General features: G+C 34.0%; 4 protein-coding genes across 9 annotated transcripts; 3 read left to right on the forward strand and 1 right to left on the reverse strand.

The window, feature by feature from the left end:
• The first annotated feature begins 1,003 nt into the window (after positions 1–1,003).
• On the forward strand, positions 1,004–7,543 carry LOC107008564 (THO complex subunit 7A-like). Of its 4 annotated transcripts, none has more exons than XM_015207660.2 (4): positions 1,004–1,132; positions 3,102–3,721; positions 6,288–6,425; positions 7,182–7,543. In XM_015207660.2, exons 2-3 carry the CDS (start codon positions 3,128–3,130, stop codon positions 6,420–6,422), a joined length of 729 nt encoding a protein of 242 aa, XP_015063146.1. In that variant the 5' UTR covers positions 1,004–1,132; positions 3,102–3,127; the 3' UTR covers positions 6,423–6,425; positions 7,182–7,543. The 4 variants fall into 4 exon arrangements, with proteins under 4 accessions (XP_015063146.1, XP_015063155.1, XP_015063164.1 ...); XM_015207669.2 differs by having other exon boundaries at positions 1,010–1,132; positions 3,043–3,721; XM_015207678.2 differs by having other exon boundaries at positions 1,010–1,132; positions 3,116–3,721.
• A 2,351-nt stretch (positions 7,544–9,894) lies between these two features.
• On the forward strand, positions 9,895–13,148 carry LOC107013159 (probable E3 ubiquitin-protein ligase RHC1A). Of its 2 annotated transcripts, none has more exons than XM_015213160.2 (2): positions 9,895–10,049; positions 11,876–13,148. In XM_015213160.2, exon 2 carries the CDS (start codon positions 11,933–11,935, stop codon positions 12,887–12,889), a length of 957 nt encoding a protein of 318 aa, XP_015068646.1. In that variant the 5' UTR covers positions 9,895–10,049; positions 11,876–11,932; the 3' UTR covers positions 12,890–13,148. The 2 variants fall into 2 exon arrangements, with proteins under 2 accessions (XP_015068646.1, XP_015068677.1); XM_015213191.2 differs by having other exon boundaries at positions 9,953–10,049; positions 11,859–13,148.
• An 835-nt stretch (positions 13,149–13,983) lies between these two features.
• On the forward strand, positions 13,984–20,692 carry LOC107008194 (4-diphosphocytidyl-2-C-methyl-D-erythritol kinase, chloroplastic/chromoplastic). Of its 2 annotated transcripts, none has more exons than XM_027913992.1 (11): positions 13,984–14,401; positions 15,616–15,711; positions 15,818–15,886; positions 16,214–16,318; positions 16,409–16,465; positions 16,561–16,761; positions 17,629–17,721; positions 17,808–17,907; positions 18,857–18,956; positions 19,262–19,347; positions 19,445–19,878. In XM_027913992.1, exons 1-11 carry the CDS (start codon positions 14,213–14,215, stop codon positions 19,447–19,449), a joined length of 1,101 nt encoding a protein of 366 aa, XP_027769793.1. In that variant the 5' UTR covers positions 13,984–14,212; the 3' UTR covers positions 19,450–19,878. The 2 variants fall into 2 exon arrangements, with proteins under 2 accessions (XP_027769793.1, XP_015062608.1); XM_015207122.2 differs by lacking the exon at positions 19,445–19,878 and adding an exon at positions 20,375–20,692 and having other exon boundaries at positions 13,985–14,401.
• Positions 20,693–22,050: 1,358 nt separating this feature from the next.
• On the reverse strand, positions 22,051–24,419 carry LOC107006319 (cysteine proteinase inhibitor A-like). Its single transcript, XM_015204915.1, has 2 exons — positions 24,188–24,419; positions 22,051–22,470 (listed from the first exon to the last, which is right to left on the reverse strand). Exons 1-2 carry the CDS (start codon positions 24,287–24,289, stop codon positions 22,276–22,278), a joined length of 297 nt encoding a protein of 98 aa, XP_015060401.1. The 5' UTR covers positions 24,290–24,419; the 3' UTR covers positions 22,051–22,275.
• Positions 24,420–25,209: the final 790 nt, after the last annotated feature.

The raw sequence follows: 25,209 nt of genomic DNA on the forward strand, positions 1-25,209 counted from the left end.
TAAGTCAAATATCAATCCAAACGAGTTCTAAATGATATTTTTGTTACATTTTAGGTATTCTGAGTTTAAAATCACAAGATTTAATCGGGCTCCAATGTGGTATCGGACACCGAATGAAAAACCAAAAACAAAAGTAAATTTTAGGTTCAGCAAACATAAAAGTCATATTAGTATGCCATAGCTATAGTTTGCATAAGCATACATAAACTTTGCATGTTTGCTATGGAGCATCAAATTATATAAATTGATGGCAGGCCTCTCGTTTGTATAAAAGTGCAATGATTGTTTATGTATATCAGTTAGATAACTGTATATATGTAACTACTAGGTATATGTATCAATGATTGTGTATGTATATCTGCATAAAATTTGAACTTGTATACAATTGAATCGAAATAAAACATTCGTATATCAAATCTCTCTCTATCTCTTGTTTCATAAAAACACAGATTATACAAATATGAAGCGAAAAAAAGATGCATGGAAAGATCTGTATTTGTATAATTAAAATATATAGAACGAAAATATAAGAATTTGTATATACAATTTTCTCTCGCTTTATACAACAACAAATAACAAATTATGTTTGCATAAAGTGAGAGAGGCGAGGAGAGCCGCGAGCGAGATTCTCTGGAGAGAGGCAAACAAAAAGATATGTATATATACAGTTCTGTTCCGCTTTATACAAAGACAAACATAATTTATACATTTGCGTTTGTATAAAGTGAGAGAGGCGAGAGAGAGACTAACGATCGAGATCTGGATAGTGATGAGCGAGAAATCTGGGAGAGAGGCAAATGACAAAATATTTGAAACTATTATTATAATATTTAATTTTATTTAATAGTTTGCTATTTTATAGATTTAAAAAAAAAATCAATTTTTTATATTTTATTTTTCAATTAAAAACAAAAAAAATTATACTTTTTTTTTCAAATTTCATGGACAAATTTGCCCTTAAAATGTAGAAAATAATACTTTTATGATTTTGTTTTTCAGAAATAAAACATAAGAAAGCAAAACCCCTGAGCTTTACTCTTTAATCGTCAGAACAGCGAGAGGACTTCTTGCCGGTGAAGATCGGAGATTTCGCCGGCGCCGGATATTTTCAATTTCACACCTCGAACTTCAAGTATGTATCCCTCTCTCTCACACACACAGTGTAATTTGCAATTGAACGGAATGGTTATAAGGGGGGAGATTAAGTAGTTAGGTATTGAAATGGAGAAAAATGGTTATGGAGGATTCCGGCAGCTGATATTAACTAGTTTAGGATTCTGAGATACAGTTAATTGATTTGTTGTTTGTAAGATGAAAAACAAAGGCATCTCATGCTCCCAATTTTGATTGATTTAGCTCTTTTTTTTTCCTATTGATTTTTGTATTTTGCAACTGTAACTTGCTAACCAAAGGGTGGAAGTTGCAACTTTATTTCTTAACTGAGTCCACCAAGCAAGCCATGTTCGATCATGACTCTACCCTGGGCCTTCCTAGTCATTTTCATAGGCAGGATGTAGGCATTACTGAACAATTAATTAGCTAGGGATTCAAATGGAGCAGCAAAATGGTTATGGAGGATTCATATAGCTGATTCCAACTAGTTTGGGATTCCGAGATACAGTTGATTTATTGTTTGCAAGCAAACAAGAAAAAGGCATCTCATGTTCCCAATTTTGATTGATTGAGCTCTCTATTTCCTCTTAATTTTTGTTGATTGCAACTGTAATTTCTAGCTAAAGGCAGCTCATTTACCCACTTTTTACCTAAGGGGGCATTAACTAGCTAGGGATTGAAATGAAGCAACATGATTATGGAGGATTCATGTAGCTGATCCCAACTAGTTTGGGGTACGGGACATAGTTGATTGGTTTGTTGTTTGCAAGCGGAAAAGAGGCATCTAATACTACCATTTATGAATGAACTTTTTGAGATCTCTTATTTCTTCTTGATTTTTGTTGTTTGCAACTGTAATTTGTAGCCAAATGCAGCAACAAGGGCTCCAATTGTAAATGGCTTTTCATTTTGTTCCATATTGTTCTTGTGATTTTTTAGTTTTCTCTACTCTACAAAGGTAGATGTATGGTCTGCACACACCCCACACCCCAAGCTATAGTGGGTATGATGTTTTTGTTGTCCCGTATGAGTTATGAATTTCTCCAATTTTTACTTTCTAGGATGCATTTGGTATAGATTTTCCGTGAAAAAGGTTTTGCCATTTGAGAAGTTTATATATAAGAGTCATTTTCTAGCTTTTGGTTGGATATATAAGTAGGTGAGTTTGGTGGTATTTTTGAGTTTAGAAGATTGACAACAATGTCTAGTTGTCCTATAAATCAAATGAAATCAAGTAAGAGTTGAGATGTTGATAATAACGGAAAATGACTGTCCTAGGAGAACGTAGTTTCTAGATTTCAAGGCAACCAACCACTTAAAAATGATTTCATCCAGGAAGACATTTAAAGGAGAAAACTTTTCATCGTTGCAAACACACTTATAGTTACTATCATTTTTTCCCCAAAATTGTCTGCGTGATCTGATTCTTCCAAACTGTTTGTTGCCTTGGTATAATCTATCAGTCCTCCATTGGGTCTGACATTTTTTTTTTCTCTCTGTTTGTTTGTTTGTCCTTGTCTAATTCTTTTATCTTTTCATTTGTATTGATGCTTTCTGGGAAGTAACCATGTGGCAGATCCTACTCCTCAAGTTACCTACTGAAAAGAAAAAAAGATTGTACTCTTCAGTCTGCTATCAGAAAAAGACAAATATCATTTTTTTTGTTGCTTTTCTGATATATCCAATTCATCAATGATGATAGATTGCTTTTGGGTCTGGCAAAATTTAGTGAGGAACTCTAGCGATGTTTGGGTCCTAGCCTAAATGAAGAAAGTGGGTTGGAGCAAGTTGAGGGCAATGTAGAAGTCGTCATAATGAGATGAAATCTCTGAACATTTTATAACAAGGCATAGTTAATCAAATAATATTTAGGAAAAATTTCTGCCCCGATCTTGCTGTTTACCTATTTGTGTTGTTTTATCTCTTCAGAGCTGTCAAGTTTATCCATGGTTATATGTATACCATCGGATGCTGATCCTTCACAATAGGTTTTTCTTTCAAGGTAGGAAAAAAAATGTTGGCAAAAGGCAGAAGAGTTGCTGGGAAGGGGGAGACAGTGCCTGCAAATTATGCTTTTGGCCCGCTTGAAGATGATTTAATTATTAAGCATAGACTTCTCACTCGCACAACAACCACTAGAGGTGAACCCCCATTGAAGAAACTTCAGAAAAAGTTTACTGCTTTTGCTTTGGAGGTAGAGAAGGAAGCTGATAACTATGGTGATTGTGAAAGACTTGCCAAAGCTTTCTTGCAAGAGCTAAATACATTTGAGATTCCGCTCCTAAAGAGCAAAGCAGTCATAGATGCAAATCTTAGAGAGAAGGAGAACTTCAACGACCTAAAAGATGAGATAAATGGGCAAATTTTACAAGCTCAGGCCGAGATAGAAGATTTCAAGAGGCAACTTGAAGAAAGCAAGATAGAGAGGAAGCACAAAGAAGAGTGTGAGTCTATCAGGAAGTTGGTTGCCATGCAGCCTCCAAGATCTGAAACTCAGAAGGTTATTACAGAGCTTGAAAAAGAGATAGCAATGTTGGGGGCAGAAAATACTGCTAGTTCAAGAACGTTGGAGCTTCGTAAAAAGCAATTTGCACTTCTATTGCACGTGGTGCGTATTCTTCTATAAAGCCCGTCTCCTGATTTATGCAGGGAGTTCTAGTTGGAAATTTTTGATTGCTTCTATTGAATTATGATAGCTAGAGTAGACTCTAGAACTAAAGAGAACTGACATAACACACTAATGAGGGACAGGTCCACAACTTCTTTAGAGAAACAGGATAATTCTCCTTCAATAAGCTTCACTTTGGAATTCATATTTTGCATACTTCTTTTGTGTACTTTTAATCTTTAAAATCGAGAAAATACACTAACTTTACCTGACTTTCCCTCTTGGCCCGTATTAATGTCAACTGTCTAATTTTACTAAAGCGATGGTTTAAGTCTGGTGAATTCATATGAACAAAGTGATCACATCAGCAGGTGAAAATTCCAGGCTTCTCATAGTTCTTTTTGCATGCTTCTAGTACTACTGGTTGTTTTTGATGAAGAAGTACTACTGGTTGTTTATTAGGCATGATTTTTAAAATTATCTGAGATGTAGCCATTTGTTCTCATCATTGCCTTGTAGTTCTAGTTTTCTGGCCTACAAGGCAATCAAACTTCCGTTCCTTTTTTATTGACAATTACATTTCTCTATCTATTGAAGTCATCAATATTATCTCAAAGATGTTAAGTGATATATAAGTCAGACTAGGGAACTTGGCGTTGAGTATTTTGTCTGTTGTTAACAATTGTGAGGTGACTTTGCTGAATTTCCTATTTTAAATGTTATTTCCTTAACATTTCAATGTACATGATTTTAGTGTTGATGAAGGGTTTCATTGCTCCAAAAGAACTACAACATTAGAAGAAATAACGTAGGGCCTCCTTGCTGATTTTTGTTTCCAGAATTAGTAAATGGAAGAGACAATACTTGATTTTTTTTGTTTGTGTTTTATGTGCAGTCACTTGACAGTTAAGCAAGACTTATAAAATAAAAAAACACATCTTATTCTGCTTTGGCTCTTATAGAAACTTGCAACATTGTGGTCTTGCATACTATAAATTGCCCAGAGAATGGTTATGAGTCTTATTGAGGTGTAAAAGAGTTTCCTGTAACTAGTGTTGTTACAAGCCATCCATCGGTTTGAAGCGAATGTTTCATGGGTGAACCCCCATGAGTTTTAGGGAAATGTTCGCCTCAAACAATGACTTGCAACGCGATCCAAACGAGAAGAAATTGGTTCGTTGAATCTCAACTTTGAGGATTACACTCAGAAGAAGGTGCAAGTAGCACACATAGAGGACAAAAGTAGAAGGTCACTGAAGATGGTTTGGTCGTGTTCGATAGAGATATCCAAATGCACTGACCTGTAGGTCTTGACCTTGAACATTGATAGGTGTTAAAAAGAGAATGAAGTAGACTAAAAATCATGGAGAAAGTTATACCAGAGGTTCTATAATCTTTTAGAACCTGTAGAATTAGCGGAAAATAAAATACAATAGAAGAGGAGGATACATATTGTCTATACCAACTAGTTGAGATTAAGGTTTAGTCTTGTGGGTTGTCTCATACTAGTCTAATATTTGCTAGCTGTATTTGCTAGGTGTCTTTTTGCTCTTGTTATGGCATTTGGATAATCAATATAAAATGTAGAGAACTTCTAGTCCTAGAGAAGCTAATCTATTGAATCTTAGAATGAGAATTGTCTAAATGGAGTGAAGTGGAGCGTGAGGATTCATATACGGACAACCAGTTCGGCAGTGATATTAGTTGTTGTACTATGACATTTGGTAGAATAACTTTCCTTTTAAGTTGAGTACTCTTCCCTTGTGAGCCTGACAATCGTAGAGCTAAAAAGTCCAGTAAATTCAAAATGATTTCCCCCCATCCTGGTGGTGGAGAGATTGAATATTATATCTTAGAGACATTTGAGAGTTTGTGGCCCATAAATTTCAGTGGGTCAAGGCCTCACACTTCCAAGTATCGAAGTCTGAACCATAGCACTAGGTCGAGGCCTTATTGGGCCATTGGCAAGAATCTTATTTTCCCATCTATGCCTTCAGTTTTCGTTGTGAACCTCCACTCTTGAGATTAACAAGCTAAGTGTCTAATGATTAGAAGGACGATGTAACAAGTAAAGGTTAGAAGGGCTGTTATGTTAATGACACCCCTTTTTGATCATTTACTTGCATTATCTTTAGGGGCTTTAAACATCTCAAATCTTGAGCTGCTCCATCAGTGTGAAGGGCTATGCTAAAACTAGTTTCGCCCTCCTTTTCCCGTTTCTTTATCTTCCTCAGTATGATGGTCATATCATGTTAATTAACATTTTGAGCTTTCACTGACTTATATACATTCAATTATTCACTAGTTTATTGTCAGTTGTCACCTTGTGCAACTTCCAATTACTATAAGTAAACTGTAACTTTTCTACCACCCATGAAAAGCAACTGACGTGTAATAAGCAGATGACACTGGATCACTATTGTAAAGGATCCATGTGAAATACTACGTGTTTGTAGATAGATTGATAAATACATTCTTGTAAGTGCGTACTGTATTATCTGTATCATGAGAACACTTTGATTAGTTATTATAGATATCTTTGCTGATGTTCAAACTTTTTCCTTAGGTTGATGAGTTGCAGAACGCAATTGAGGAAGAACAGAGGAGCTTGGTGGAAGAGTTGAGGAATGCAGTTGATGATCATAATAAGAACGGGGTGGAGAATGATCGTGGGGGTCCTGAAGCAATGGCTGTAGATTAGCAAGTGAGTACACCTAGATTCCATAACTATAAGTTTGCTCTTTCTACATCATATGACTGTAGCATCTGCCACAGAAGATGGTTGATGTTAGTTGAATTTACTTTTACATTTATAAGCATGTAAATAATATTTACCCAATGAAGTTGACTAGCTTAACTACACCAATCCTATAAAAACTAGCAATGATACCTAATATTGGAAGTCAAGTCTTTAAGTGCTGTAGGCTGTAGCTTTTGTATGATGCATAACTTACTTCATATCAGGGAGGTTACGTTTCAGCATTCATGAAGTGAAATGCTAGTACTGCAGTTGGATAGGCATTTACTTCTTTATGACAGTTCCTTTTATGTTATAAAATTCTACAAAATTTAACCTTTCAAGATTGGTCAGAGTCAAGTCGACAACTATGGGCAATCGGAGCTCTATCCTTGGAAGTATAGGATAAGTTGGCTTTATTTTGATTTGGTGCTGTCGCCAGGTCACAACCTTGTCCTGAAGTAGGGATAGAATTCACTATTTTACAATTATGTTGAAGATATAATCCAGCAGGTTGCAGCAATCATGTTTGGTAGGGTCGAGGGCTGTTAAGCCTTTCTTAGAATTGAACATGCGAAATAGTATACATCACATTGTGCTTCACATGTAGCTTTTTATGTCATCTTCTGGCTTCTTAGGCTTACCTTTACCCTACGTGCACTAAGATTATCGTTATTGTCTTTGTATATCTCAGTTTATTGACTTCAGTCTTCATTTATGCAGTTGGTCATACTAAGGAGTAAGGACAAGCCTTTGTCATATGACAGATATTTCCTACCAGTTGTTGTATTTTAGTAAGCATTTCCAAGCCCCTGGCTTTTTCGAGGCATAGCGTAAACATCCCCATCCCTCAAAGAGCATTCTTTTTCTTATTTTTATCTCGACAATATAATAGCTTTTCGATATGCTATTTAGTTTCTGGTTTTAGAAATGTTCAATATGACAGTCTTCTTATTGTGGGATCTTGAGTTTGACATGCAAAAATTGGTGTGGCTAGAATGGAAGATGGAGTAATATTGATGGAAAACATGAAACATGGCATCTCACTTTCATTATTATTGATGGACCATTCTGTTTTTGTTTGATTGAGATGGCATTCAGTTTAGTAGTTTGATTAAATTATCCAAATTACTTCACTTAAATATATAGAATTAGTCAGATCAGCAACCGTGGGTCTATCGGAAACGACCTCTTTACCTTCCAAAGGTAAAGGTAACGTTTATGTGCATTCTACCCTTTTCAGATTTCGCTCGTGGAAATACACCGAGTATGTTGTTGTTGTAATTAGTCAACCCTGAAATGTTATACTCCCCTCGTTTAAAAAAAGAATGAGATCCATTCCCTTTTAGTATGTTTACAAAAGAATGACTTTTTTTTTGTTGTAAGATTTTACTTTCAGCTTTCCACGTGATATATTTTAGGCCACAATATTAAAGGATAATTTTGTACATTTAGCATAACTTTAATTTTGATCCACAAGATTCAAAATTCTTCTTTATTTTCTTAAACTTCGTGTCAAGTAAAACGAGGTTATTCTTTGTGAAATAAAGAAAGTACGTAAGAAAATAAAATTTATATTTGGTTATACAATTAGTAATCGTGAAAATAACACATTTTATTTGAAATTCAAGATAAAATTAGGAAAATAGATTTGGAGCAAACTCCACTATAATCAAATATTGATTTTTAAATTAAAATAAAAAATTATTTTGAAAGAAAAAGTAAATAACTAGAGTGGAGTGTTATTGAAGATTTTATGATTTAGATGCAAGCAAAAAGTTCACTAAAAACACCTTTATACAAAGTCTTTTCATTTCAAATTGGCAAAATAATAATTAACTTATGGTACCAAAAGGTGTAATTTTGTCTAATTAGAATGATTTTCTTGTTAACCTTACCTATAGCCATTTTGTGTTTTTGGTGTATATATTTTGTAAATATCGAATTATTCTATCGAAATTGATTCTTTTTGGTATTTTGTGTTCCCGTTACGTTATTTGTTGTGCATTTAAAAAATAATAGTATTCGATATTTAAAAAATAATAGTATCGAAATACTTATTATATACATGATCTTTATATAATTTATATATAAGATAATAATTATAATTTACTTAAAAATTTCTTGTCTTTACTACTAAATAGAAACTTCTTGCATTTATTACATATATTCATATAGACACATGTGTTATTTTTTCGACCTAACACTAGATAATTTCAAAGCATACAAAGACTTTTACCGTTGCTAAATTTATAAATTCTCCATATTGTATATTAGCTAACGTCGAACACATTAAAATTAAAATCGACTTATTTAACTATACAAATTAAAATTAAAATCGAAACGTAATGCACTTATTCGATATAAATAATGACATAGCATTTTTAAAAATCTAAAATATCTAAATCATTGAATCAAAAATTTCAAAATCATACCATACTATGAACACCCTTGATTGACATGTAGTTTGAACTCTTTTCATTTCAAAATGGGATAAAGACAAACTTATGGGACCAAAGTGTAATAATATTCTCTAATGATAATGAATGAACTTTTGTAAACCTATCCAATCACCATTTTTATTTTTGTCATATAGTTGGTGAGATAACATATAGTATTGATATAAAAGTACACCACACATGGTTGAGTTATGGTGCAGAGTCTGATATATCTTTCGATTTTGTCATTTGAAATTAATATATTTTTATTATTAAAATAGTTTATGTATATTCTTATCATTATATAGACGGTTTATATATATCTTTTATTTAACGAAAGTGAAAAAATTAGTTTTAAATTTATATTTTTGACGTTTAATTTTCTTAAAAATTATTGACGCGCATATATGATTATTCTAGCGAAGTTCAAGGTATATTTTAATCTTTTTCATACATAAATTATTTTTTTGACTTCTTTAATTATAATTATTTTACTTTCTTATTTTTTTCTTTCATTTCTTGTGTGTAAAGAAAAAAAAACTAAAACTATTTTTTTTGGCTATATTATAATTTAAAATTATTTTTTCTATATTTTAGTTTTATTTTTATATTTTAAGAAAAAAAGTTGGTTATCGATAATAAGTTTTACAAGTGAAAATAAATTTGACAATGAAAATAATAAATCTAAATTAGGCATTGAAAAAAAATTCAAAAAATATGTTTAAGGAGGATTAAATATATTCATATAGGATTATATGTTTTTTTTTAAAAAATAAAAAAAATTAAACTAAAATAAACTTTTTCCATTTCCGTTAAAAGAAAAGAGTATATGTGCTCAGCTCTAAATGACAAAGTTGAGGGGTATATTAAACCCTTTTTCCAAATGATTTTACTCTTAAACATAAATTTCGATTCTAGCATTAGATAAAGAGAAAATCCTATTATTCGCAATCCATTCAAATTTAATATGAGCTCTACTATGTGCTCCGAACACCGAATTTGAAATATAATTATAGAAGTGCACCACAGGCGCATTTTAGTACATGTCACTGTAGAAAAACACATATAATTCCCTTTTTGTCTCCTTTCTTTCTCTTAGGGTTCATTCAGTTCCTCTCTCACTCCACACTGTCTACAAACCATCATCTTCTTGGTAAGACCCAAATCCCAATTTTTCATTTTTTTTACAAAGTTTATAGTTTTTGTTTACATAATTTATGGGTTTCATTTCAAATTTGTCATCAAGTTGACATTTTTATTTATATCTTTGTATGTATCTATATGTGTTTCTATATGGGGTTCTGTTTTTTTTAAAAGATTTTGTGTTCTATACATATATGTTCTTTGATGAAGTGTAAAGGTGCAATCTTGATGAGTAATTTGTATGATCTTGAGTATTGGAGATCAGAAGATGGATGTTTTTGGGTTGATTATTTGGTCAATTACTGTATATTTTGATGGTCTTATTCTTGTGAAGTTACTTGGTACTTGTGTTGGAAGGAGGTCATTGGTACTTTGTGGGATAGTCGAGGTAGGCACAAGCTGGTTCGGACATCATTTGTTACGAAAAAAGAAGGGTTTTTCTTACCCGTGTATGAAGAAGGGTGATCCCCTTCTAGTTTGGGGTGGGAGGAGTAAAAGGCATATACAGTATGCTGGCTTCTCCTTGAATTTATCCAAAAGGAGAAACTTGACTGTTGCACCGACTTTGAAATGTTAGTGAAATCAATAAATGAGATTTTGAGAGTTCTTTAAAGTTCAAAGTAAACGTGAGATGAAGTTTATTTGGATGAAAAAGAAAGCATAATGTTAATGAAGTGGTTTTGGGAGTTCTTCTTAGTAAATTTTGGATGGAGTGTATTGGGATTTCACTATAGCTTTGGAAGAAACCTCTCTATCTCTACGAGGTAGAGGTAAGGTTTTGTGTACAGTCTACCCTCCCCTGAGCCCAAACCCCACTTGTGGTATTACACTAGGTGTGTTGTTGTTGTATAGCTTTGGAAGAATTATGCTCCAATTGGTGTTTTTCCCCTAAGTTGCTTGAACTCTTCACTTTCGGTGCCGCACCCGTGTCGACACGATGTGGGTGTGAGATCCGTAACTGATCTAGTCAACTAGTTTTGTATACTTTGACCAAATTTGAGGGAGAAAATCTGGACGGAGTCAATGATTTCTATGATAAAAATAAAAACTAAGGTGAAACTGAAGAAAATGATTTACCTTGTATATATAAATTTTTATTGTCACGCCCTTTCCTTTTATCTCCTTTCAGGGTTCTCCTTTTGATTAATATTTCTCCTGAAATTTTCCACACTCTCATAATTTAGGTTTTATAACTCTTGTTTTAGATATTTGAATTATATTTAGCCAAATCTCCCAACCCGTATCCATTCATGGACCCGTATATATGAATCTTAAAATTTAGATATAGAGGATACGACCTCTAGATCTGCACTCATATCGGACACCCGCACCCGAGTCCGAGCAACTTAGGTTTTCCCTCTTTGATAAGTCATAGAAAAGTTTTGGAAAAGAAGAAAAAACCACTTACTTGATGAGAGTAGTAGACCTCTCCACTTCCAACCAAAAGGTTGAGAATTTGAATAACCATTGGTAATTATGAAGAATCCAGATTTTACAATTTTCTTATTAAATCTCGGGTGCACTTGACTTTATGTAGTCATCGATTCTCCTGAGATATTTCTTGGGAGGGTTTTTTTTTTCATTGGGAGAGGAAGGGGTGGGCTTACCAGCTCCTAAAGGATGCAAAAAAGAGATCTTCTAAAAATGGCTTAAAGTGGGAAAGGAAAATTCAAGATATGGAAGGTCTAAGATGACATGTGTTTTGGTGAATATGATTGATGCATGGCATCACTTTTGAGCACTACCTGATACTTTATCTGAAAACATTGTCTTATTTCATATAATGGTTGTGGTAGTAATCTCTATTATAGTTGAACAGTTATTTTGTGGGTGCAGGATGGTCTGCAGCTTGGTCTAAAATTTAGGATTTGTTCAAGGAAGTACTTATAAGAGATGTCGAGTGGGAGCTATACACACTGGTGCCACAGATGCAGGCAGCCAATTCGGCCTCGAGGAACTACTTGTCTTTGTCCAAATTGTGGCGGAGGTTTCGTTGAAGAGCTCGATGACATGGTAGGTACTAGATCTAATATTGAGGCTGATCCTCATTTTGGATTGATGGATCCTTTCCCGGACCCAAGATTTGGTATAATGGATGCCCTTGCTGCATTCATGAGGCAGAGAATGGCAGGAAGAAACCCAAACTTTGACATTAGGACAAGATCTGGTGTTGTTCCTGGAAGTGGGAGGGGTTTTGGTTCTGGTCCATGGTTGATATTTCATGGCCAAACTCCTGTTAGTATGACCGAAAATGATGCATTTGAGTACTTTTTCTCCAATGGAAGCCCAGCAATGGGGCATCGGCGACCAAATTTTGATGATTTGATGGGGCCTGGGCTGCAACAGTTAATTGAGCAGCTCAGTTTGAATGATCGGCAGGGGCCTCCCCCGGCACCTCGTTCTGCAATAGATGCTTTGCCTACTGTCAGAATCACTCAAAGGCACCTCAGCATTGATTCTCAGTGCTCAGTTTGTCAAGATAACTTTGAATTAGGTTCTGAAGCAAGGCAAATGCCATGTAAGCATCTTTACCATTCAGATTGTATCGTACCATGGTTGGTTAGGCACAACTCGTGCCCTGTTTGCCGTCTTGAGCTGCCTTCACAAGCTTCTGCGAGTGCCCCAGCCAATTGGAGTTCCAGAACTGGAAACGTTAGCAATGGCAGCAACGGTAGTAGCAGGGAGAATAGCAGTCAGAACCAAGGGAGGAGGAATCCTTTTTCATTCTTGTGGCCTTTTCGCTCGTCCAACCAAAACACTAGCAACTACCCTGAGAGGGGAGGAGGAAGTAGCTCAACATCACCCTATGAAGAGAACAATGAAGCAAATTACCCTGCGTGGCGCTTTTAATTATAGAAATTTTCTTTCCAGCATCTTGGATTTTGCCTACTTTCAAGGGGTTATGTTGAGTGCCAGATCTTTGAGTTATCCTAGATGTAGTGGAAGTGTTTTTTTACAATATGTTGTAATATGGGATGGAAGTTGTTCTTCAAAGGTGTATAGGTGGGAGACATCTTGAAATGGTTTAAGGGACTTCTGTAAATGATGTTCTCAAAATGTTAAATGATACATCTGTTCTTGATAATAAATTTGCTTCTAGTTAGAATTACATCTTTTCTTTCATTGTGTTAACAGTTTTCTCAGTTATGACATGCTCGGTTCGGTTGCCATCTAGGTCTTGGATCGCGGCAACTTCAAAATTATGGTCTCATTCTTCCTTCTCTTTGATTCATGGTCTTGTCATGACCTGAATCGTGGTAGTGCTCTTTTACCGTTTATTCCATCTAGGTTCTTCTACTTGTGAAATTGAAAAGGGAAGGCTCCCAAACCAGTAACCGATGAAATAGTTGAGGTGCTACAAATCGTCTCGGACATCATCATTATTAAAATTTAGTATTTTGCTTATGTAATAATCAAATATTCTATGATATTGCTTGTAAAACATTAGAATTTTATGATATTAAATGTTGTAAAAAGATAGTAAATATTTATATTTGTTAGTTTCTTTTCTATGGAAAGAACACTTCAAATTAAATAGAAGAAAATGGTGCTTCTAAAATTTTTACATGTAAAAATGAAACCTTTTATTTGTAAAATATATCAAACTAAAAGATTTTTTTAAAATCAAATCTAGCAGCTAGTTTAATTAGACACAAGAAAAATGTTTGTATAAATATTTTCAAAAAGAAAAAATAGTAAATATAAAAGTATATGATAAAAGATAATTAGAACATTTTCCATTATTTACCTTATATTTATTTTTTTGGTATAATTGAACAACCATAATCAAGAAATTACTTAATTAGTGTATCATTATCTCCTTGTTGAATTGACTAAACAAATCACTTTTACATTCCAATTTCATTTTCTCTAAAATAAAAATAAAAAAATCCATTAATTTGATACAAAAGAGCATTGAATAAAGACAACAACTACAAAGAAGAAAAAAAAGAAATTCTGTTAAACACATTTCTGAAATCCTTCTTTCCCCTTTTTTGTCATGTGTTATATATCTTTACCTACCTGAGAAGTGAAAACTCACAAAAAATAAGAGTAAAGTTTGAGTCTTTTTGAGTTTTATTTGCAAGAAACACACTTCTTGAAAATGGGGTTGAAGAATTGAATCATTTTTTTCAAATTTTGCTTTTTATTTCACTTGGAAACACAGTAGCTATGGCTTCCTGTAATATTCTTTGTAGTGTCAAACCCCAAATTGATTCTTTTAAAAAGAGTTGTTTTTCTCAGTCATGGTCAAATAGGCCACATGGTTCATCCTATTTTAACAAGAATTTTCAATTTAGAAGAAACAGTTTTGTTATTGTGAAGGCTTCAGATTCAAGAACTAGTAAAAAACAAGTAGAGGTAACCCTTTTTTTCTGGGGATAGTTTGTTTTTTTGTGAATTTTTATTCTCTGCTGGTTTGAATTTGATTTTCTTGTTCTTTTGAGCTGTAATTGTGTAAAAAGTTGTGAGCTTTGATTGAATTTTGTTGCGGGGGTGCTTAGATAACATATCACTCTATTCTTTGTCATAGTTTTGCTAATTTTGGGAATTTTATTCGCTTCTGGTTTGATTTTGATTTTGTGTTTTATTGTTCATTTGAGCTGTAATTGTGTAAGAAGTTTTGAGCTTTGACTGAATTATGTTATGGGGATTGTTAGATAACATATGGTAACTCTAATTTTTTGTCATAGTTTGGCTTCTTTTTTTTTTAAAAATTTAATTCTCTCTAGCTTGAATTTGATTTTCTTGTTTTATTGTTCTTTTGAGCTGTAATTGTGTAAAAAGTTGTGAGCTTTGATTGAATTTTGTTGCGGGGGTGCTTAGATAACATATCACTCTATTCTTTGTCATAGTTTTGCTAATTTTGGGAATTTTATTCGCTTCTGGTTTGATTTTGATTTTGTGTTTTATTGTTCATTTGAGCTGTAATTGTGTAAGAAGTTTTGAGCTTTGACTGAATTATGTTATGGGGGTTCTTAGATAACATATAGTAACTCTATTTTTTGTCATAGTTTGGCTTTTTTGTGAATTTAATTCTCTGCTGGCTTGAAAGTGATTTTCTTGTTTTAATGTTCTTTTGAGCTGTAATTGTGTAAAAAGTTGTGAGCTTTGATTGAATTTTGTTGTGGGGGTGCTTAGATAACATATCACTCTATTTTTTGTCATAGTTTTGCTAATTTTCTGAATTTTATTCTCTGCTGGTTTGAATTTGATTTTCTTGTTTTATTGTTCTTTTGAGCTGTAATTGAGTAAAAAGTTTTGAGCTTTGACTGATTATGTTATGGGGTTCTTATGAATTTAATTCTCTGCTGGCTTGAATTTGATTTTCTTGTTTTATTGTTCTTTTGAGGTGTAATTGTGTAAAAAGTTGTGAGCTTTGATTGAATTTTGTTGTGGGGGTCTTAGATAAACATATCACTCTAATTTTTTGTCATAGCTTATTAGCTTTAGTAATTTTGTGAATTTTATCCTCTGCTGGTTTGAGTTTGATTTTCTTGTTTTATTGTTCATTTGAGCTGTAATTGTGTAAAAAGTTTTGAGCTTTGATTGAATTTTGTTGTGGTGGTGCTTAGATAACATATAATCCTGAAGAGAAGTTTAATAAATTAGCTGATGAAGTGGATAGAGAAGCTGGGCTTTCAAGACTCACTCTTTTTTCTCCTTGCAAGGTAAGTTAAATTAATCAAATTAAATTTTTTATCAAAACTCCTTTGTGGATTTTACACTTAATTCTTTCTTTTCTTTTGGCAAATCTGCTGTCCTTTTGTGCTGCAGATAAATGTTTTCTTGAGAATAACAAGCAAGAGGGATGACGGATATCATGATTTGGCGTCTCTCTTTCATGTAATTGTTCAACTTCCCTTTTTGTGCTTCAGTTTTTTTGCCTGGTGAGATATCAGAATATGGTAATGCTTGAAAGAATCCCACTGGAATTATGCTATATTACTACTCCCTTTATTTCAATGGTTTTGACGTCTTAAACATGCCTTGTGCGAAGTTAGAAGCATTCTTTTTGAAACCAACTAACAAGGAAAGTAAGACAAACATATCAAAACAAAGGGAGTATATCGCAAGTTCCTGTTACTGTGGTATTTAGGAATGGAGTTCTGGAAGAATGAATGATTGAGTGTATTATATGTTATGAAATGATGAACCCTTTTGTTCCTTCAGGTAATTAGTCTAGGAGATAAAATAAAGTTCTCGCTGTCACCATCAAAGTCAAAGGATCGTTTATCTACTAATGCTGCTGGAGTTCCACTCGATGAGAGGAATCTGGTAAAGGAAAAAGCTAATATGGTTATCCTCATACTCATTAATTTTAATGATCTTGTTGGTGTATTCATGATTTTGCCACTTTCTTTGCAGATTATAAAGGCCCTCAATCTTTATAGGAAAAAGACTGGAACAGACAATTACTTTTGGGTAAAATCTTTAAATTGGTAGCTAATTAATCAGTTTGGAATAGCTTTTGGGTATATTGCGACTGGTTTAACTTTATTCCCTATTTCTCTGGCCAGATTCATCTTGATAAGAAAGTGCCTACTGGAGCTGGTCTTGGTGGTGGGAGCAGTAATGCTGCAACAACTCTGTGGGCAGCAAATCAATTCAGTGGTTGTGTTGCCACTGAAAAGGAGCTCCAAGAGTGGTCTGGTGAGATTGGTTCTGATATTCCTTTCTTCTTCTCTCATGGAGCAGCCTACTGTACGGGTAGGGGTGAGGTATGCTTTTTACCTAGAATTTGCTTCTCATATTCCTTCCAGTTGTGTATGAGATCTTGTGATTTTCCTTGCATCTCTTTGGGTCTCTAGTGCTGCTAATCAGTCTCTGATCAGTCGGTGGAAATCTGTAACCATACCCCCGAAGGAGGGGGAAAAAGAGGTTGGGTGGAAAACGGTGGTTCAACTGTGGTGAGGCAGATTAAAGGGTGTTGTTGTAGTTTTTATTCTGTCACTTTTTGTTGTTTTTGTTATTATTTGTTGTTCTTGAACTTCAGTTGCTTCTTGTTCGACAAAGCTTTGGAATTTTTTTCCTTGAACCACTGCTTTCCACTCACAGTTGAAATAAGCAAAAGATCTTGGAATTTCTTTTGCAACTCTATCCTTCCACATTACAAGTATAATTTCGGCTTTGTAAGCATGTTTATTATTGATAGGCAAGAAGTTCAAATGTAGTTTATCCAGACAATAAGGGTAAAATCATCTTGTGCTTCTCAATATTTAAAAAAACTGGCATGCAAAACGAAGATACCAGCTTATGTTACATAATTACTGTTAATGAGTAGTGTGATAGTCACTCCATAGGTTGTAGATTTGACAGTTAATGGCTAGAGATTCCACGTGGACCACGAATTCATATTGAATCGAAATTTGAAATTCTGCAAAATGATGGTGAGGAAAAAATTCTCGATTTCTTTTTTACTGACCATCTTCAGCTATTTTGTTGTAGCCTCCCATTATTCCATATTTACATGTGAACTGCAGCAGTGCTCAATGCATACGAAATGGCTTGTGAATTTCTAGAAGTTATTATATCTGATCTTGTCTCTTATAAATTCAAATTATGGAAATATGTAATTGTTTGTTCAGGTTGTTCAGGATATCCCGTCACCCATACCATTTGACATTCCAATGGTCCTCATAAAGCCTCAACAGGCATGCTCCACTGCTGAAGTTTACAAGGTGATACAAAGTGAAGTTAATGCACAAGTTTCGGATGAAATATACGATTTTGGTTATCAAAGTCTAAGATAAATTTGGTTTGACAGCGTTTTCAGTTGGATCTGTCTAGTAAGGTTGATCCCTTGAGCTTACTGGAGAAAATCTCAACTAGTGGAATATCTCAAGATGTGTGTGTCAATGATTTAGGTATGAGATGAAGATTAGACACCTTAACATTTGATCACACACAAAAACACATGTATCTTTTTATTTGTATGTGTGTATTTCTAAAATTCATGTGCAGTAAAGTAACTTTCCTAGTGACATTGCTCAAGGAACAGGAAAGTTTTCTTAAAAAGGACCATTCGTGTAGTTGTTTAGTCCAGTTCAGGCATGTAGACTGGCTATGCCATCGAATAAATGCCAATGCCAATTCCAATTCCTACATAGTGTTGGTGCTGATCAGTTACATAGAAATGCAACTTTTTAAGCACACTTTTATCATTCCCCTGGTTTTACCGAGTAAAGGACTAATCTTTCTAGATATGCTTGAGCCTTCTCCTTATATAGTGTGTGAAAATGATAACTTCATTTAATTGATTCAATCATGCAACGTGAATCTAAAAGCTTTACTCCTTATAATGATCTTTTAAACACACTTGTGAAACATATTTCATATGTTTTCTAGGAGTCTGCTAATCAGTTACCAGTTTCAGTTCTGTATGTTGTGCAGGAGAAGTACTTAGATGCTTAGTCTTTACTGTTTTCCCTGTCCACTTTTGTCGCCTTAAAGTAATTGTTTCGGCTGGCAAGGTAGAATAGATTCAAAAACCAGACTGCTTCACATGAAGCAGATTGCTCGTATTTTTACCCGTTCTTTCCTTTCATGCTTAACTTTTTGAAAAAATAGTGGTTATTTTTCATGCAGGTTGCTCGTATTTTTACCCGTTCTTTCCTTTCATGCATAACTTTTTGAAAAAATAGTGGTTATTTTTCATCCCAGGTCATCGAGTCTGCATATGCGATGGGAATCATTATTGGTCGAATGTAGTATTTAAATATGCATCCATCTGGGCATCAGCAGAGTGGATCTTGCACTTTGAAGATTTTCTTGCTCAGGATTACACTCATTTGACATTGATAATATTTCTTGCAGAACCTCCCGCCTTTGAAGTTCTTCCATCTCTTAAAAGGTTAAAACAACGAGTAATTGCTGCTGGCCGAGGACAATATGATGCAGTCTTCATGTCTGGAAGGTATACTTTTGCCTTGGTCTGGTTTATATTCTTGCTTTCTCTTTTCTAGAGTCTTAGTTCAAAGTTCAAACCCTTTTATCATGATATTTTTTTCATATTCTTTGTTCATATATTTGTCATTTATGCCTAATTATTAGTCTTGGTCTAAATATACATCTGTATTTTGTCTCCCTTTGTGCATTTTTTTCATTACGAGAAATTATATCTCCTTTGCTGTCTCTGACAGGATAGAAAGTTAAACGACGTCTTACTCCTGCACTTTGTTTTTAGTTTAAACTGCTATTAATTCCGAAAATGAAATGCAGTGGAAGTACAATAGTAGGGGTTGGCTCTCCAGATCCACCACAATTTGTCTATGATGATGAAGAATACAAGGATGTCTTCTTGTCAGGTAAATAATAAAACACGCTACAACATTATAATTCATTCTGCATCTAGTTAGTTTAGATTATAGTAATCTAACTCATTTAGATTCGACTCTTAAGTAGGATAGGAGTCCATTATCCACCGAGTTCAAACCATGCTCCAGTATGCCATTGGGTCTTAAGTAGGAAGGATGAGCTAGTGTGGCGTTTAGAGCTTCTGAATGGATGTGATTCGAGATCCCAGCCCCTCCTGATCTCTCAAATAATTTCAATTTGCTGCTCTCGCAAATTTTGCGATATAATGCTGATACTCCCCTCCCCTCCCCTCAAACAAAAAGGTAAAAAAAATTGAAACTCAGAAGAAGACTCAATCAACTCCGAGATTGGGAGAAAACAACAAATAACTAAGTAGTAACTCTTGTAAACGCTGCTTCAATATCAACTTATTATTTATGATGTCTTCATAAGATGCAAAACTAAAACCGCTATTTGTGGCAAAGAGATACTGACACAGTCGTTTTAAAAAATGAAAAAGGTAAGCATTTTGCAGGCATGAGAAATGAGATCGGAGGACTTCAATGTGAAGTTAGCATTAGTGTATATGTTTCCTAGTGATATACTCGTTAAAGATGTGAAAGGGATGTGAAAGGGTGTATTCTTGCAACCCTTCTGTGAATAACTTCCTTTTTAGGTCGCGAATCTTTCGAAAACAACCTCTCTACTCTACAAAGGTCCCCAGGGGTAAGGTCTGCATACATCTCACCTTCCCCTGACCCCGCTTGTGGGATTTACACTGGTATGTTGTCGTTAAAGGAAAGCTCAATTTCAGTGATGTTAAGCTGCTTTTGGACATAGATTAGCAGCCACTCTCCATAAGATTTCACTGTTCTTGCTATGACCATACCTTGATTACGCGATACTGAAGAAGCAAAGAAAGATTCTTTCGTTGGATTGTTTATGAATGTTCAGGACCGAATTATTTCTGCATATTGTAGTATATCACTGTGTAATTCTGCTCTCTCTGAGATATCTATGCGTGTCGTTGTTATGCAGAAGCAAGTTTCATCACTCGACCAGCCAACGAGTGGTATGTTGAACCTGTTTCAGGTAGCACTATTGGTGATCAACCTGAGTTCTCCACATCTTTTGACATGTCTTAAAGGCTCAGAAGAGCCTGTAAAATTGAAGCAATAGGAGAAGTTTTTGTTGTAAATGTTATATCCTATAATTTCTGTAATATCATCCTTTCACTTTGGATGCACTATTCAAGAAAATAAAATTAGCCACAATCTGATCGAAGTGACAAATGAGCGAGTTAAGTTAAATTTGAACAGGTCAAATCAATAAACATAGCCCTCCGTTCAAAATTTACTTGGGTTGAAATGAATTTATTCGCGATTAAGGTTATAAACGCTCTTTATTTTGCTTTTAAGAAGAGGATGTGAAAATTAACTTGTGATGACTGCAAAACAATTACTGCACTGCCAAATCAAAGTTATTCAACAGTATCATGACTACTCTCTCCGTCCCATTTTATGTAACATCGTTTAGCTTGATACAGTGTTTAATACTTCGTTTAGATGACTGTTACGGATTATTTCATAATGTATCGTATTGTGTGGTATTATATTATAGTTATTGTTTTAATGAATACAATGTTTGAATAGATTTTATCGTTCTCTATAATTGCTTAATGTTCGATATTCATAATTTGAATGACAAACCTAAAAAAAAATAGTAGGGTATTATGTGGTAATGCTACTATGAAAAAGGAGGGAAATGATAGAATAGAATTATTAAATAATAATTAAAGACAACATGAGAAGAAAATATTAAAGGTAATAATGCGATCACACCAAATCAATCGTTATATAAAATGGGTTTTTTCGTCGTTACCTAACAATGAATTTAAACGATACGAATCAAAACAAACTTTATATTTAAACTAACAATACAATATAGTACAACATGTAACACCCATCCAAACAAGGTGTAAGACAAAAGGGAGATTTTTGAAACTTGTAATCTAAAACAACCCTTGAATATTTGTGTGACTATAATTTATAAATCATTTTACTATAGGTAAAAAGAGAATTTTAAAGTTAAATCATTTCTAACTATAGTAAGATGACATTCTTTTTGGAACGGACTAAAAAGAAAGGGAGACATTCACTATAAGAAGACTAGTTATATATGTAATCATTCCCCCACCCCAACTATCAGACTCATGGGACGACGAGAGGCTATGGTGCTTGAACTCTTCAAAAATATCAATGGATGCGTGTCAAATTCTCCAAAAGTAGTGCTATTTTGGAGAATCCGACACCAGGTGTGGTATCCAAAGTGAAGAATCTGCACAACTTAGCGAGAAGGTGGAAGACTAAACATTTCATATAGCCAGAAGAAACTGAGAGTGCTACTGTGACAGAATCAAATGCTACAAATGAGTTTTTAGCATTCTGCAGTTTGCTGTACTGAATGTCTAAAACCTGCAATGTGAGGAGAAGAGCAACATAACTACAGAAGTTAATCTACTAACTTCAGATCCATCCAGCTGAACATATGAAAGGACATTTAGAAACGAAATCCACAATCTACGTCCGTCACAAAATTTACCAACTTATGGAAGTACATTTAACTGGGCTCGACTGCATTCATTAATATGAGAATTCATTATAATTATGTTTATGCTAGCCATTAACCAGTCACCTGCGCTAACTTCACAAAAGAAATGGCAATTGCTTGTGTTTCTCAGATATATTAGCAACAGAAAAGCAAAATCGTATATAAGATAGAGCATAGAACGAAAAAGGAACGTTGTAAAGCTATAGTTATCCGTAATTTAGATCCACCATAGAGTTATGAACTTACTTAATGATATTCAAATACGAACAAGCTAAAATATTTTTAGCTTTATTTTCAGGACATAAGAGTCAGACATCGTTCAGCGCTTGTTAAGCAGTAGCAGCATCCCCAATAAGCTTGAAGTCTTCAACTTGCTTGAAGTTCTGCCATGGCTTCACCCAGACTTTGGCTTCGTATGCTTTCTTCTTACCACCTTCAGTCGCCTCTAGTGTTATGTAGTACATTGTTCCAGCAACCACTTGTTCCTTCACATTCACAACCTTTCCGAACTCCAAAAGAGCATTCTGATATACAATATTGTTCACAAAGCAAGAACAGTGAACCATGAGTCATAACGGAGTGCAAAGAACATAAAGGTTGTACACTGTACATGCTTAATCACATACAGACAGACTTACAAAGTCGGTAAAACATGAGTCCTTGCCTCAAAGTCAGTAAAGACTAAGATACTTATTTCGTTATTTCAGTTTCGATCAATGCAGCTCTTCATCTCTCTAGGAAGAGCACTATCACACCTACTACATGCTAATGAAAATTGTTTCGAGAGCGTAAACTTAAATAAGATAGAAGTTGGAACAGTTGCATAAGCTTGTCTAAATTAGTTTATCAACTTATAAACTACTCGCTTTCTCCCATACCATAAACAATTCAACGTTCAAGATTCAAAAAAATAAAACTCTGATTGAATTATTCTTAGCTAAAAGGTTTAAATCATCAGACACTTTTTCCCCCTTTTTATAGGTATGATTAAAGGTTTAAAACCACAATAACAACATACCCGTTGAAAATCCCACAAGTGAGGGTCTAGGGAGGGTAGAGAGTACGCAAACTTTATGCTTACCTGATTGAGATAGAGACGTTATTTCCGAAAAGGAGAGTAAAGTTTTAAAACCATTACTACTAAAAATGATGTTATTCAGCATATAAAATTGTTACATTTGAAAATGATAGAACTAAAAATTTATTACTTGTTGAGGCTAATTAGCTCCCAAAAAAAGACAGTGCCACATAATTAGGAATCAAGTGATTTTCTCCTTGAATTGTACATAGTAAGTAACTCTTTTAACCTCAGTCTTAGGGGTCGTTTGGTACATGATATAAGTATAATAATTTCATAATAAAATATCGGATTAACTATATCACATATTTGGTTTTAAGGCATTAGCTAGTCTCGGGATTATTTTATCTCACCGTTTGTACTAAAATAATGAGTTTTATACTCCATATGGAAGGTGGAATAAAATAATCACATCGGATATCCTTTCTTATCCCATCCTGGGATTATAACTAGGACTATAACCTTGATAACTAATCATACAGTGGTCGTTTGGTGTGAGGGACAAAAACATTTAGTCTTAAGATAAAAAAAATAGTCCTGGGATAAAAGTTCGGTGTCCTGTTTGGTTGACATGTCTGCGATAACTTATCCCATCATTTATACCATAGTGATGGGATAAGTTATTCCATATACAGAGTGGGATTACTAACCCCGGGATAAGAGATAACTAGTTCCGAACCAAACGACCCCTAGTCCTGATTTTAATATCGGTTTTAGCTAATACCTTCAACCTAACGAGGTTAAATTTAATCCCAAATTCTAAACCGAGATAACTCGCCTAATCCCTCCAACCAAATGATCCTTAAGGGTTTCCATTATTTTCAAATCATATAACGCTCTCTGTTTCAATTTGTTTGTTTCGTTTTGGCTTTGGCAGGGTAATCAACACACTACATAAAAAAAAATTGAATCTTTGTGATATTAACTATGTTAACATGAAAAGTTGAAATTAAATAATTGTCAAAAATAGGAACAAAACATTGTTTACAAGTAGTGATGGATGTTGCCCCTTTAGCAATAAATTGAGTTCACCTAATTTGAAACTGGGATTAATAGCAAAAAATAAATAAAAATCCCATTTTGATAAACCCATTTCAAAACCCACAAAAACAATCAAATTCATCTACAAACAAAGGGAGAAAATGGAAAAAAAAAAGAAGAACCTGTTTCTTATTGTGTTCATCAACAGCAAAACGAGCAAGATCGTTGATCTCTAGGCTGTTTTCTGATCCTCCAGCTTCACGAATTCCTCCTAATGTCGCCATTTTTGAGTCTCTGTAAATGGGGTTTTTGAGAGATACAAGAAGAAGAAGAAGAAGAATAGTCAGTCACAATCAACGAATTTAATGGAGCGCGTTTGATTAAAGCTTGCACTGAATAATACTCTCTACTAGCCCATACAATTGTACTTTTTAGCTAGCTCACGAGTCATAACGCATTTTTTTTTCGAAATATGTATAAAATATTATAAGGGTTTGATATTTTAATAATATTTTTTTTCTTATGTTTTAAACGAGGAAATAGAATGATCAGACTAAAAAGTTATTTAAAACTTGATCGAAATAACAATGTTTATTGAAGAAGATATAGAGTCGATTACTAATAGCATTGATTTGAAGGCTTTCGTTACAAGATATTATAAGGATTTAATATCTCGATAACATTTTTTTTCTTATGTTTCGAACGAGACTACATATGTAAAGTAGGATGATCAGACTAGAAAGTTATTTAAAAGTTGATCGAAACAACAATGTTTATTGATGAAGCTATAGAGTCGATTACTAATAGCATTGATTTGAGGTTCCCGTTACAAGATATTATACGGGTTCAATATCTTGATAACACTTTTTTTCTTATGTTTTGAACGAGACTTCATATGTAAAATGTAGAAAGATCGGACTCGAAAGTTATTTAAAACTCGATCGAAACATCAATGTTTATTGAAAAAGCTATAGAGTCGATTACTAATAGTACTGATTTGACGGCTCTCGTTAGAATTGATGCACTATGAAGTTAATATTATACGGGACATAAACACTTGAAGTACTGAGGGAAATATGTATTAGTTTGGTAATGATTTGAGTAGCAAACTCGAACTCGATAACATGGTCATTTTTTTTGGTAGTACGTAGGGGGAATTGGTAAACCCTCTATTTGAATAATTATTTTGAATGGTTTCGTGATA

Source organism: Solanum pennellii, chromosome 1 (genome assembly GCF_001406875.1).
Source record: "Solanum pennellii chromosome 1, SPENNV200".
Taxonomy (NCBI): Eukaryota; Viridiplantae; Streptophyta; class Magnoliopsida; order Solanales; family Solanaceae; genus Solanum; species Solanum pennellii.